Genomic DNA, 14,407 nt, shown 5'->3' with positions numbered 1-14,407 from the left:
TAACATCTTCCTCGTCCGTGTGTTCATTAGATGATAACGTATTGTTCATTTTTTCTGGATAATTGAATCGAGTGATGACAAAACAACATTGATGATTGTTTTCAAGTTTAGAGGTAGCAACGGTAAATAATTTGTTGTAGCGACAGAATAAATAGTCCCTAGTTACGTGTATAAATACACATAAGAAATTATTTCCTCCCGCCGTTATAGAGGGCGCGGGTGTACTTCTGACAGGGAGTAAATGTTTACCTTTCTTCCCTGTTATTATTAGCGACGAAAGTACGTACTTTCGACCAAGGTATGAAAAAAAATTATTTAATATAAGTTTGAGGATGAAAACAGAGAATATATGAATAAAATTATTTTTAGATTAATAATTAACTATAGCATGTGTATTAAAACAATAACGAACACAATTCATATAATCTTTATCGTTTTCCATACTACTCAACGAAAATATCTATTGCAAAAATAATAAATACACCAGGCTGATTAAAAGAATAATTAATTTTTTTAATTTTTAAATAAAACTGTTTCGTTCTTTGCTTATTTATTCCACCCTTTGATCTCACCCTTGTAGATTCCTTCTGGCTTTCGTTTATTTATTGCTTTCTATTTTGTCTTATGTCACTCGCAGGGACACGCACAAATCATATTACATTCACAAATTCAATTAAGCTATTTTATTATTATTAATATTCGTTACAACAATCATTTTAAATTATGATGCAAATTAATATATTTATTACCTGCAATACTGGTTGCAATTCGGTTACTGTCTTGTTAGGAAAGCTATTTACAAAAGTAATCCGATGTTAATTAGAAGTTAAAGGCACAAACCATTTTTCTTATCGGGATGCAGAAAAAATATCGATATATTGACATATCGATATTTTCTGACAAAAGCATAGATACTTATATCGATATTTTTGGCCGATATTTTTACACAATAAATTAGATTATTTCTGATTTAGTTTAATGTATATATATATATATATATATATATACATATATATATATATATATATATACATTATATATATACATATATATATACATATATATATACATATATATATATACATTTCGGGTAAGATCTGACAACAAGTGAACAGTCGAGGAACAAATCCAGAAGTACAGATTACAATAGTTTCGGCATCGAATAAAAAGTGAACCACTGAGAGGCTTCTGTGGCAAAATCGACCTTTTGTGTGAAAGACACAGGGAAGAGCTCCGAAATACAAAACCGAAAACGATCTCAAAAATAAGAGACTAACATTGCTCGAAGACAGAACAGCTTCGGCCCATCGCCAAATGATAAAGTTAACTGGACAATTGACAGGATAACAAATCTTCTTGTAATTTGAAATGGTTGAATTGGTTCTAATACTAAGAAAATATCCTTAGCAGCTATTGAACATTACCCGTTGCCCACAATCTTTCGAGTAACATGTGGACTATTTGAAGATGATCCAAAAACAGACCCAATTTTGATATCTTTAACGAAACGGCTACTCCCCTTATGGTTTGCCATTGATCGGAGTGGATAAACATTTAAAGGAAAAACAGCAGAGACATGTACCTCTCTGACGGGTAGAGCTACATGTTGGCATAACAAGTAATCTGTCTTTAATGCTGTTTGTTTCTTTAATGTCCATCTTAAATGGAAGTAATCTCTAATAGTTTTCTTAACTCCTATTTGGAGTATCTGCGCTTCTTTAATATGCTCGTTATGTTCTTCTTTTTTAATCATTCCCAAAGCTTTTACTAAAAAGCAATTAAATGAATCAATTGGCAAATAAAATACATTGATAGCCGTCTTCTTTTTTTGTCAGACTGCTTCGAATTATCATCGATAATGAAACAGATTTATAAGAATAATATGAAGCGCAAAAGGCATTTTTATTAAATCCGATGAAATATCAATATCAAGTCTCATTTTTTAATGCTCTCCAATTTTTTTTCATATAAAATTCAAACATTAAGTAATAATATGAATACAGTTTTAATCGATGACCTTCTACCATTCTCTGGTAAATCCATAATTCCGATGCCCAAGTGATTAAACCCTTTTTTAAACTAACTTTATACCAGATGGGTGTTAGGATGAAAAGAGACCAATTGACACATTAATTATAATCTAGGTGGAATAGAGATTCTCATTCTTCATAGTTGTGGCATATATTAAAAAATAATGGTCCTTACCGCATATATATTGTCCCAAATTTTATCAATAAATATCTTTTTAAAATGATTAGAGAACATGCAAGTAGTTAATAAATCACGTATTACTTCCAATTACCTTCTGAACTCCCCCAAGAACTGTTCATTATCCAACGAATGGACGACGCACAGCGTGGTCGTGACCACATCGCCATCATCGGAGGCGATTAGCTCGCACAGATGCACGTCCCCAAAACTACCCCTTCCGATTTTCTCGATCACCTTCAGTCGATCGCCGGAGACGGTCTTAATCGAGCGGACGTCTTCCTCACCCTCCTCCTCCTCCTCACAATCCACGTCCACGTCGCCTGCACCAGGTCCCAGGGGGAGCGTTAGACGACGGCGTGCCGACACCCTACAGAACAGAATTCGGTTTGCGTTACTTCCACTGACGAATGGATAATTCCTTCCTGCCGGCTTACCTGGGGATTTGTTCCGGGTAGTAGTGATGAGGCGGAGGGGGAACCGGCGGCGGTTTCTGGAGATCCTCGGTCACGTAACCCTTTGACACCAAATCCGGGATATCTGAAATTAGAGCAGAACTGAGAGAAATTTATCACAAACTCCTTTCGATATAATAAGATTCCAATCTTTATTATTAGGCGGTGGGGTTCGAAATAGGAACACGGTCATTACGGTTTTGAAAGAATACGACGCAAGGTTTCAAATGATGGGAAGACAAGTCTATGTGTGGCTATGAGAACTCTTCTGCAATAGACCCTAAATAAATTCCAACAAGCAAAAAAATGTTTCTAAGAAACGATATGTCTACAACAAGTCTTCAACAAAAAACTGTTTATTTTGAACTAATTTCTTGTATGCTGGTATGTATTTTGATATGCTGCAAAAGAAAGAAATATGAAACAAATTCCAGGACGTCAGCTTGCAGTTCAGTGTGAACGACCACCAAAGACGGAGTGTTGAAGCTCATATTCGTAGTCGTAGACTATTAGATTCTGAAGTCACCAGAAACTTAGAGTTGCCAAAAAGTTACCATAGAAATTTGGGCAGAAACAATGCTATTTCGAAAATCTTTAAATAAATCAATATAACTTTATTGGAGCTATAAGCAGGATAACTATAACAGGATAACGATCCCATACATCCCTGTGGTTGTTTCTAGAGGAGGGAGGTGCTATATCATGCGACTGTTAACGGGCCTGACTACGATTATACGAAGGCACGTGTGACTGAAAGGTGGTGAAGGGTTCGAATAAATTTAAATCGTCAGTGTCGTTTTGTATCACCGTTCAACAAGTCGTCTCTTCTTTCTTTAAATAAAATCGTTTTTCAAGTAGATCAATAATAGTGTTAATAACTGTATTTAAAATCCTTACTCATTTTATAACTTATATATCTAGATTTAAACTATCGTAGCGACATGTTGTAGGTTAGTCAGTAATGACGAGAAGAGATGCCGGTCATCAAGAAAAATATCAATAGTTAAAAAATATTAATAAATCGGCGACCAAAAAAATACCGATATTTATTTTCAACAATATTGAAATTTTTTCACTCCAACTCCACTTTTCTACAAAAAATCAATTGTGGATGATGAGAGGGGGGGGGGGGTTGAAATGTCAAAACAAAAATTCGATACACTCCTTCAAGGACCTAGGTTTTCATATATCGAACTTTCTATGCGCCAGTCTTACTTTTCTATGCAAAATTTACTTGATGGTCGGGGGCAGAATTCCTAACACTCTACCAAAATATCCGCAAAAAATTATATTTTTTTCGGCATCCCTAACGGCTAGTAACAGCCTAATGAAAAAATTATCGATTTTCTTCGATACGAGGCAGGCTACGCCAGATAAAAACGTACTTATATCGCGACACTCCAAAATACAAAAACCGCCGGCAGCGAGCATTTCTACGATTTCGACTATCAAATCGAAAATCGATGAGGAGCTAATCGGTGCGTGATAGGGTAGAATTAAATGTCGGTTAAGACTGGGTATTATGCAAATCGGGACCCGATATCGACAACGGAGGTGATTATGAACGTCGAGGGTGAGAGAATTAACCTCCGGCCGGGGCGTTATCGGGAGGCGGGGGGAGTTACGGCGTTCGCAGGGGCTGGAGAGGCAGCGGGGAGAACGGCGAGGTGGCTTTAATTAACTTTATGACGTTACCTGCGTAATTGTGACAGGTCGACAGCTGTTCGGAGTGGTCCTCGCAGAGGGCGTCCTTGTTGATCTGGAATAGTTTTATAAACGTCAGTTAATATCTCGATTTTATCGGTTATTATCATAGAATAAAGAAATTTAGAAATGAAAGTTACATGGAAAAATCGGGTCCCACGTTTAAGATTTTCGGAATCCCCGTTACGCGGCCAAATGTAAATAAAAAATGCAACAGCTATATGTGTGTTTCTTTCTCGTTCGGCCTCTGTATTAATAATTCTAACCTAAGCAGTTAACGGCCATTTTTAGGTAATATAATTTGTATTGTTTATTTACGTGAAGTTTTTCGGTATGTGTTTTTATTTATATTTGACAACTACTTTAGATTATTCTGTGTATTTTAATTTATTAGTGTAATAAAAAGAAAACCTTAAGGGGATCTCTTATGATCTCCTATGTAGGTCCAGGAAAGTTTGTAATCATTTTAAAGATGAAGACTATAGACCAAAATGTGGAAAGCCATGGCTGAAACAAGATGTAATTCTTACTAGTAATTTAAATAGTAAGTATTTTGTTAAATAATAATGCTTTATTGCATTTAAATAATTAAGATTTTTCTTTACTTTTACTACTAGACAAGGAACATATGCCCCCAATGGCAATATTAAATCACATAGGTTTTTTGAGGCTGATAGATATATAGGAGATTCTTCTACCTCAACAAGATCCAGATGTAAGTATATTATAAGAAACTTATATTTATTATTAGAGAATGGAGGCTCTAACTTGAAATTTATATGTTTTTTTACAGATAACTCAGCCTGTCCCAACAGTTCCGTTTCAGGTTGGATGAAAAACTAATTGCTTTATTCTTATTGAAATGCAGTGGCAGTGGATATAAACTGTTATCGAAGATATTCTGTTTGCCTTCTAGAAGAACATTGATGCAGATACTGAATAAGGTTCCTTTTTGCTGCTGGAGTAGTAACCTCTAATGTTGGTCGTTAGTTCAGAAACTTCATTGTATAGACCGAACTGCAGTTGTCATATTTGATAAAATGTACCTCAATTTAGGTAGGTTGTTAATTTAGTTGTTAATGTTTGTTTTAGGTTTGTCTTAAATATTAGAAAGAAGATAATATCAGTGGATTACGTGTTTTGGGTAGTGGAGATATCTCTGTGATTATATTAATATATTTATGGCCAAGGAAAATTAATGTAATTGTAATATATAAATAAAATATATTTAAATATATTTATTTTTTTATTTTCCCAGTAAAATTAAAAGATTTTTTTTTAATTTCCCGCTAAAATTTTTAAAATTCCCGCTAAACATTTTTAATTTTCCCGCCGTATTTAACTGTCATACGGCGCATGCGTAAGCACTCTCACACGGGGATTCCGAGCGTAACTTAGAACTATTTTTAACATAGGAGATGCGCTTCTAAGTTTCTTTCCTCTATGGTTATTACTTAGTGAAACAATTATTTTCGTTTTACTTTATATATTCTGATATATGTAGGCAAAATTATATGAAAATTGCTATTGAAAGTTATTGCGATTTGACCATCTTTGATTTTCGCACCCCATTAATGTCGGTCTTTGCACGGTGTCGCTACCGAAATAGACGCAAGAGGGTGGGGGATCACTAATATTTGTAGAACAGTCTGTATTTGCGTATTATAGAGGCATAGCGTGTTTTACCTATCTTTACCAGTTCAAAATGGTTTCGAGAATCTGTAAACGAGACGTTGTCTCGGTTTGCTGTATTTGCGGTGAATTTATAGAAGTAATAGAAAAAAAGTACGATATAAGTACAAATTTAAAGATTTGAGAAGCTTATCAAGTTCACCTCAGATACCTATCTACCTGTTAAAAGTCAAGACATAAAAGGAGCTCCACATGTGTTAAATTCTGGCAGATATGTTCTGGAGTAATTTTTTAATAGTATGGAACCCTTCATTAAGTTATGTGTTACGTCTTATTCTAGGCGGTTACAGAGGTGAAAAACCAGCAATGATATTTCCAGTGTCAAACATTTGGAAGTAACCAAGTGACCATCTTACAGATTGTAATAAATCCACTTACCTTGATCTATCTTCGATAGCCGCTTCAATATCCCATATAGAAATAATCGTGCACCTGCTCTTCCCTTAATGAAAAATCAACTACCCCTTAAGGCAGTAATTCATCTGTATCCGTACATTCCGAATTCGATATTGAATATAAACCGAAAATACCACACCTCGTCAATTCTGAAGACAACTCTCAATGGTGTAATAAGAGATATACTCCAAAAAATAAAGCTGAGTTATTGACATCGCACTTAAAACAATGGAATTTACTTGATTCTAATATTCGAATATCCAGAACACTGAAGGCTTTGGCGTTACTGGCGTTATTGGGGATTATATTTGATGGTTGATAAAAGAAACTTCTGTTGAACATGGCGAGAAAACATTTGGACTCTTAAGAAAAATTTTGGACTCTAAGAACTAAGAAAAAAGTACCTAAATTTATAGGAAGAAGTTTTATGTATTTTTATTGAGCTGGCCTTTTTGCATTTTTGCAGATATAAGACAAAATGCAGAACTATTTCTTGTGTTTATTCTTCTTTCTAAACTACGGAAAATGTTAACAAAACAACACACCGAACTACCAAAATCATACACTACAGCCAGAATGTTTGGAGTTAAACAAGAAGAAGCTTACTCTATAATAAAAGAAGCTAAAGCAGGTGTACCACAAGGAAGTGTACTGGGGCCAATGCTTTATCTAGTCTACACTTGTGATATACCACAAACGGATAATATTACGATGGCTACATTTGCTGATGATATTGTGATTATAGCTGTCGGAGACAATAGTGAACAACCCGCACGAAAATTACAACAGGCAAGTGATAATATATGTGCAGTTCACTTACAATTAGACCGTACAAGCACTAATAACATTAAATAATATTATCATTCCATATAGCAACAACGCTAAGAAAAGAAAAGAACTGGAATTGAAATATAGCTAATTAGAAGAAAATCACAGTTATCAGTACATAATTATTTGTTATAATATAAGCCAATACTGAAACCTACATGGACATACGGAGTTCAATCACGGAGATATTTTGCAAAGAGTAACATAAACAAAATAGAAATTTTTCAGAACAAAGTCCTGAGAAGTATTGTGAGCGTACCCAAATAGTACAGGACTGACTACCTACATCGAGACCTTCAGATACCCACAGTCAGTCAAGAAATCAAGAGAATTGCAAGGGGGCATGAGGAAAGACTCCATTCTCATACGAATATTGAAGTATTACAACTTTTGGAGACCACCAGAGCGATATACAGACTCAAAAGAATCAAACCATGTGATCATGTGTAGTGTTGTGTAGTGAGGTCCATGTAAAAAAATACAGCAGTGACATGTATAAAAATTATTTCACAAGAGACCGAGATAGGGCCGATGGGTCCTCCTATTTATATACCTAGATTTAAGTTATCATAAATACAAGTTGTAGGTTAGTCGGAAATGACTAGTAACAATGTAATAATTAAATAAGTTTTAAAAAATCTTATTTCTAGATATTAGAGCAACAAAAATTATGTACATATAACCCATGCGCAAAAATACTGTAAACTGGTGCTATAAATCAACTAGTAATATGGTATTTATATACTGGGATTAAACAAAATAATATGAGTTAAAACTATATGTATAATAATAATAGTATGCATAACAAACATATGCATTGCTTCAATGTATTATATGCTTTGTTCTGCGATGACTAAAATAAGCAATCAGTGAAATATAGCGACAACAGCTAAATTATGTAACGTTTCACGAGCAACCGTATCTAGAGTATCTACAGATAGAATACCCAAAACATGGTAAAACTTTATCAGCGTACTGTACCAGGCAGTTGCGAAGCCCTTTATAGCGGAAGTAAACGCTAAGCTGTGGAAGAAATGGTGGAACTATAATAAAACCTGGACACTGCATTATTGAAAGATTGTGAAGAATCATTCGTTAAATGGGATTCTACAGACGACCGGGTTTATATACGTAGAACTCCAAAAGAATCCTTTGATCCGGACTGGCTTGTTCCTACAGTCAATAGTGAAGGAGGTTTGGATATGATTTGGGCGGCAGTATTATGATATTCAGCTAGTTCTCGCCTTTAGATTAATGGCCGGGTTACTGAGAATGAATATCGCGATGAATTTCTTATTATGACTAACATATTACTGTCACACCCTGTCATATTCCAAGATGATAGTGGCACAAGAATGGGACAACATTCCATTCGACTAAGCGTTATTAAGCTAGTGTTATTTAAATTTGACCGCAAATAATATTGAAAATTCTCCGTATAAAAATATTGACCGAATACTACGTCGAACTTGGTCTTCATCTTTTGAAAACATCAGAAATCAGAAAAAGAAATCAGAAAAAAAAGAAACAGAAAATCACAGCTTAAACAAAACTCTTAAAATTAACATTTCGCATACCAAACTATTTTAACAAAAACTAATTATGTTGATCTGTGCGAAACTTTCGTAATGACATTGACTTTAGAAGGGCCTTGAGAAAATCACTTGGATTCAGAAATCTCTTACTTTAACTTTGACAGCAAAAAAACATATATTACCAGAGCAGTTGCAGAAAATCATTCAAAAGGAGATCAGCACCATTATCTACATTTGCATTATCATCAGACTCGGTCAGCACCAATCAATCACCATCAGCAAGACCAACTGCCTCAATATTGACATAGTGAAGAAGTACTTGTTCACGAATCTGGCCAAGCTTTTAATGATCTGAACAGCACTCTCTAATGCTTTTTTCCCAAATCATCGCTGAAAGATGTCCAGTTTAGCATTCTTGGTACTAAACCATTCTTAGATCTTATGTGTTTATTGTAGGCTTAATGATTTGTTTATACAACTGTACCCTGTATGTTGACTAAGCATAATTTGTTCCAAACAACTATTTATATTTAAAATTCACTTTTTCATGGAAAGGCTGTGGTTGCGAAGCCCTTTATAGTGGAAGTAAATACTAAGCTGTGGAATATAATAAAACCACTAAGCTGTGGATTATTGAAAGAATGTGATATGGTCTGATGACCAGGTTTATATACGTAAAACTCCAAAAAACACTCAAATCACTTGATACGGACTGGCTGTTTCCTACAGTCAATAATGAAGGCGGTTTGGATATGATTTGGGCGGCAGTATTATGATATTCGGCTAGTTCTCGCCTTTGGATTAATGGCCGGATTACTGAGAATGAATATCGCGATGAATTTCTTATTATGACTAACATATTACTGTCAAACACTGTCATATTCCAAGATGATAGTGGTACATGAATGGGACAGCATTCCATTCGACTATTCTCTCTATGAATCTATTTTGCAAAAAAAATTACAGCTAGTATGATCATATCATTTTGTTTGTATTTAAGAGTTTATACAAAACTAATGATAATAATACTTTTTTGGTTATTAAGTTAGTGTTATTTACATTTGACCGCAAATAATATTGAAAATTCTCCGTATAAAAATATTGACCGAATACTACGTCGAACTTGGTCTTCATCTTTTGAAAACATTAGAAATCAGAAAAAAAAGAAACAGAAAATCAGAGCTTAAACAGAACTCTTAAAATTAACAGTTTGCATACCAAAATATTTTGAGAAAAACTAATTATGTTGGCCTCTGCGAAACTTTCGTAATGACACTGACATTAGAAGGGGCTTGAGAAAATCACTTGGATTCAGAAAACTCTTACTTTAAGTTTTACAGCAAAAAAACCGATATTATCAGAACAGTTGTAGAATGGATTAAAATGAGATGAAAATAATATCTCAATGATATTAATAAAAAATACAACTTGAACAATAGCTGTTCAATAAGTGATATTATGCAGTTCTAAATTACTACATATAAATTAAATTTATTCGTGTCAAAATATTTGTTAACTTCATCAGCTTGTTGACATTAATCAAAATGTACGCCAGAGCTGTTATCTACATTTATACAATCACCTACCAACGGTCCGCACCAATCACCACCCGCAAGACCAACTGCCTCAACATTGACATAGTGAGGAAGAACTTGTTCACGAATCTGGCTAAGCTTTTATTGATCTAGTTAACAGTGGTCATTTCTAAGTCTCTCTGGAAATCGCCATTTATAAAGTACTACGTAATACGCATCAACAGCATTTACTAATACTTTATTTCAAATATTCGCTGAATGATGTCCAAATTACAATTCTTGACACAATATCATATTTAGGTATCATATGTTTATTGTAGGATTTGTCTATAATACAACTGTACCTTATTGTATGTTGACTGAGTACAATTTATTCCAAATAACTAATATATTCTTCTAAATTTGATATTCATTTCTTCTTTCTTTTGCTCTACATGAACCTTCCGACTGAGCCTGGCGTTCAGTGCCATTTTGGTATATCACAATTAGATATTATTTATTCTAATAAGGACTTGTTGGTTTTCGTTTCTTTTAAATGTTAAATGGACGTGACCAGCTTATAATTTAATTATCTGGGATAACCTAATTATCCATAATGTATTATTAAAAAGTGTTACATCGGTATTGAACCGATATCAATGTCGATTCATAACAAATTGAACGTGAGTTATGAATAAATCAACAAAGCACTTACTATTCAAAAATAAAAAAAATCAAATATGTTATAAAGACTCATTGTCGATTTAACTTTAAATTTTATATCTGTAGATCTATTATTCTCAATTGTTTATCATAAGAGGTCTTAATATAAGGTATCAGCATAAACGCAGAACAACTGAAAAGTACATTAGTTGAGGACTAGGCCTATACTCAAATGACATGAAAAGATATTTAGAAACTTTAATTGTTCAGTTAGCTTCTAAATATCAACTAATAAATAATTAGTAAATTAGTTAGAAATATTCAACACAAAATTATAAACAAATTTACTCGAATCTAGAATAGCTGCTGTAAACTGTCTGATGAATGTAAGCAGAACTGAATATGCTTTATAATCAATAGATAACCAGTTCCATAGATCCGCATATTGTATATATAGTTCTTGATTATTTGATTACAAGGTCATTGAGATAGGGAATTGTTACTCCAAGATAATTGTGTGTTATTTTCGAAACTCTGCTTCATGATATAAAAATTATGTCTATTGATTGTCTCTGTATTGGTTGTGTGTAAACGAACACATCAGCTTTTATTCGTGATGCTACTCCTTCAAATTCCTAGTGATGCTTAGGTATATAGTGCATAACAGCCCACTGGCCTCTGGTTCCTTGAATAGTTTCATGGACTGAAAATATTCCCAACTGTATATTTTAGCTCAATCGCCAATATGTGCTTGTAGATTATCGAATACTCAAGAACAGCAGTTCTCTTAGTGCTTATTGCATTAACTGGGAATCTTTAAACGGACGCAAAGACCTCTTGCCTGACAATGCTGGGCCATATACCACAAGAGTTTTAAAGCGCATTCGCCAAACACAAGACCTAATGATTTCACTACTATCGAGGAAGAACGCCCTGACTGGCACATGGCTTTAAATTGTTGAAGATGGATGAAAATAGATTAATTAGTTGCATTCAATCTGTATTTATTCTTTGGATAAAGTGAAAACAAGCTTATGTCTTCGTTGTTTTGCATTGGCTTGATAAATTTGGTACTCAATAAAAAAAGAATCCATGTGGTGAATAGTATTTTAGCAGTCACAGAGAGTTAGAAGAGTATATACCATATAGTTGCTACAAATAGAGAGTAGATTTATTAGTATTTCTACACTCTATCTATCCTATTACTATTCTATTAATATAGATATAATAAAACAACTAAACAAGTTACGTTATAGTACATGTCTTTTAGTCATTTAATGTAGTTAACAAGATCTGCAGATAGACTAGAGAGTGGGAAATACAGTTTAATAGTAGAAAATAATATCACTTGAGAGTAACCCAATCCTTCAAGAAGTTATTAGCGCACATACTCCTGTACCTCTTCATAGCTTTCAAATATTTTGCCTCCAAGTGTTTCTTTCAAAGGCACAAACAAAAAATAATCACACGCTGAGAAGCCAGGGCATTTATTCCAATATATTCCTTGTCAATACTCCGGTGGGTGGCCTGGCGTTGTCATGATATTGAATGACAAGGTCTCGAATAGGCATATCTCGTCGTTTGTCGTTCATTACGTGATTCTGATGAGATTTCTTGGATCCTTAACCAGCGATTACTTTCAATAAGCTCTTGAACGGCACGAATGTAGTCATTTGTGAGACCTGTTCGTTGGCGTCGATCATGACTTTCATTTCCGAGGTTCTCACCCACCCCTAAATTCTCTGACACACTTATAAACTCGATTTTGAGACAGTGTAGTATCCCCAAACTGTGCCTTCAAACGAGTTAAAATTTCTGATGGTTTAACGCCTTCATTGGTTAAAAACTTTATGATGATGCGTTGTGCAACAAACGAAAGTACCTCGCGCTCAATCATCTACTTCAGACAGAACCGAGCATAGCTACTACCGACAGCGATATCCCGCGTCGTCTTGGTTTTATTTGACTCTCCCTTGTAGCTGGCCGTCTATTTAATTCTTAATTCTTTTATTCTTAAATTGGAAATATCATGTTACATCAAAATCTGAACAGGCAATAAAACTGCGCGATGAATTGAAAATCATATGAATCTATGAAGTTATCTGAGATTTTTGGGGGTGGCCTGGGCATTCTAATTTCTTTATTTTGTTTTATTTTTATTTGCTGTGGTGAAGATCCTGGAGAATTATTTGCTTTTCTTTTTTTATTTTTAACCATTATCCAGCCTACTTTTTTCTGTAATGCTTCTTCCGCTGTTTCGTATGTAACAATTGGACTGTTTTTGTTGGCTTGGTGGTTTATCGTTGTTTTGTCCGCCCTCAGAGCTTTGTTTATTTAGTTGGAGCTGGAGGGCATTTATTTGTTTTTGCATATTGATTAATGAAATTTCAAGACCCTCCCGCGCATGTTAGATCAAAATCTGAACAGGCAATAAAACATCAAACCGATAATAATTCAGCGATGCCAAAACAAAGTCAAACAACTGCACGATGAATTAAAAATCATATGAATCTATGAAGTTATCTGAGATTTGGTACTAAATCATATCAACCTGGATGTTATACACTTATTTGGAAACGAGCCCTCTTTCCATAACTTTGATGTCTCTGGTTTGTTTGTCTTCATAAGAGTGCCATTGCGGTTTCAGCAACTCTATACAATATATTATTTTTTTGAATATTGTGCGACATTCGGCGCTCAGTTTTATTTGTCCATTGTTTAATACCGTTGCTTTGAATACTATATAGTTGGACCTCAGTGTTTCGTATAGCAAGTCAAAGTCGGTAACATTACTTACGATAACTGGGGGTGGCCTGGGCTTTCTAATTCCTTTATTTTGTTTTATTTTTATTTGCTGTGGTGAACATCCTGGAGAATTATTTGCTTTTATTTTTTTATTTTTAACCGTTATTCAGCCTACTTCTTTCTGTAATTCTTCTTCCTCTCTTTCGTATGTAAGAATTGGACGCCTTTTGTTGGCTTGGTGGTTTATCGTTGTTTCGTCAGCCCTCAGAGCTTTGTTTATCTAGTTGGAGCTGGAGGGCATTTATTTGTTTTTGCATATTGGTTAATGCAATTTCAAGGCCCTCCCGCGCATGTTAGATCAAAATCTGAACAGGCAATAAAACATAAAACCGATAATAATTCAACGCTGCCAAAACAAAGTCAAACAACTGCACGATGAATTCAAAATCATATGAATCTATGAAGTTTTCTGAGATTTGGTACTAAATTATATCAACCTGGATGTCATACACTTATTTGAAAATAAGCCCTCTTGCCATAACTTTGATGTCTGTGGTTTGTTTGTCTTCATAAGAGTGCCATTGCAGTTTCAGCAACTCTATACAATATATTATTTTTGTGAATATTGTGCGACATTCGGCGCTCAGTTTTATTTGTCCATTGTTTA

The 14,407-nt window shown here is 34.3% G+C and overlaps 1 protein-coding gene across 2 annotated transcripts in view; it reads right to left on the bottom strand.

The window, feature by feature from the left end:
• The window catches only part of LOC143203431 (discoidin domain-containing receptor 2), a 252,030-nt gene that overhangs the window by 76,546 nt on the left and 161,077 nt on the right, over positions 1-14,407 (bottom strand). For both annotated transcript variants that reach the window (XM_076415559.1, XM_076415561.1), the window contains exons 11-13: positions 4,359-4,422; positions 2,646-2,748; positions 2,303-2,578 (exon numbers count right to left, since the gene is read on the bottom strand). In XM_076415559.1, coding sequence (XP_076271674.1) covers positions 2,303-2,578; positions 2,646-2,748; positions 4,359-4,422 — 443 coding nt within the window. The remainder of the gene's footprint in view (positions 1-2,302; positions 2,579-2,645; positions 2,749-4,358; positions 4,423-14,407) is intronic.

This window comes from Rhynchophorus ferrugineus, unplaced genomic scaffold (assembly GCF_030347505.1).
Source record: "Rhynchophorus ferrugineus isolate W39M unplaced genomic scaffold, kcgeb_rfMv2 rfM10, whole genome shotgun sequence".
In the NCBI taxonomy this organism is placed as follows: Eukaryota; Metazoa; Arthropoda; class Insecta; order Coleoptera; family Curculionidae; genus Rhynchophorus; species Rhynchophorus ferrugineus.
Note: the sequence above shows the minus strand (reverse complement) of the source record. Positions and strands in the feature narration are given on the sequence as shown.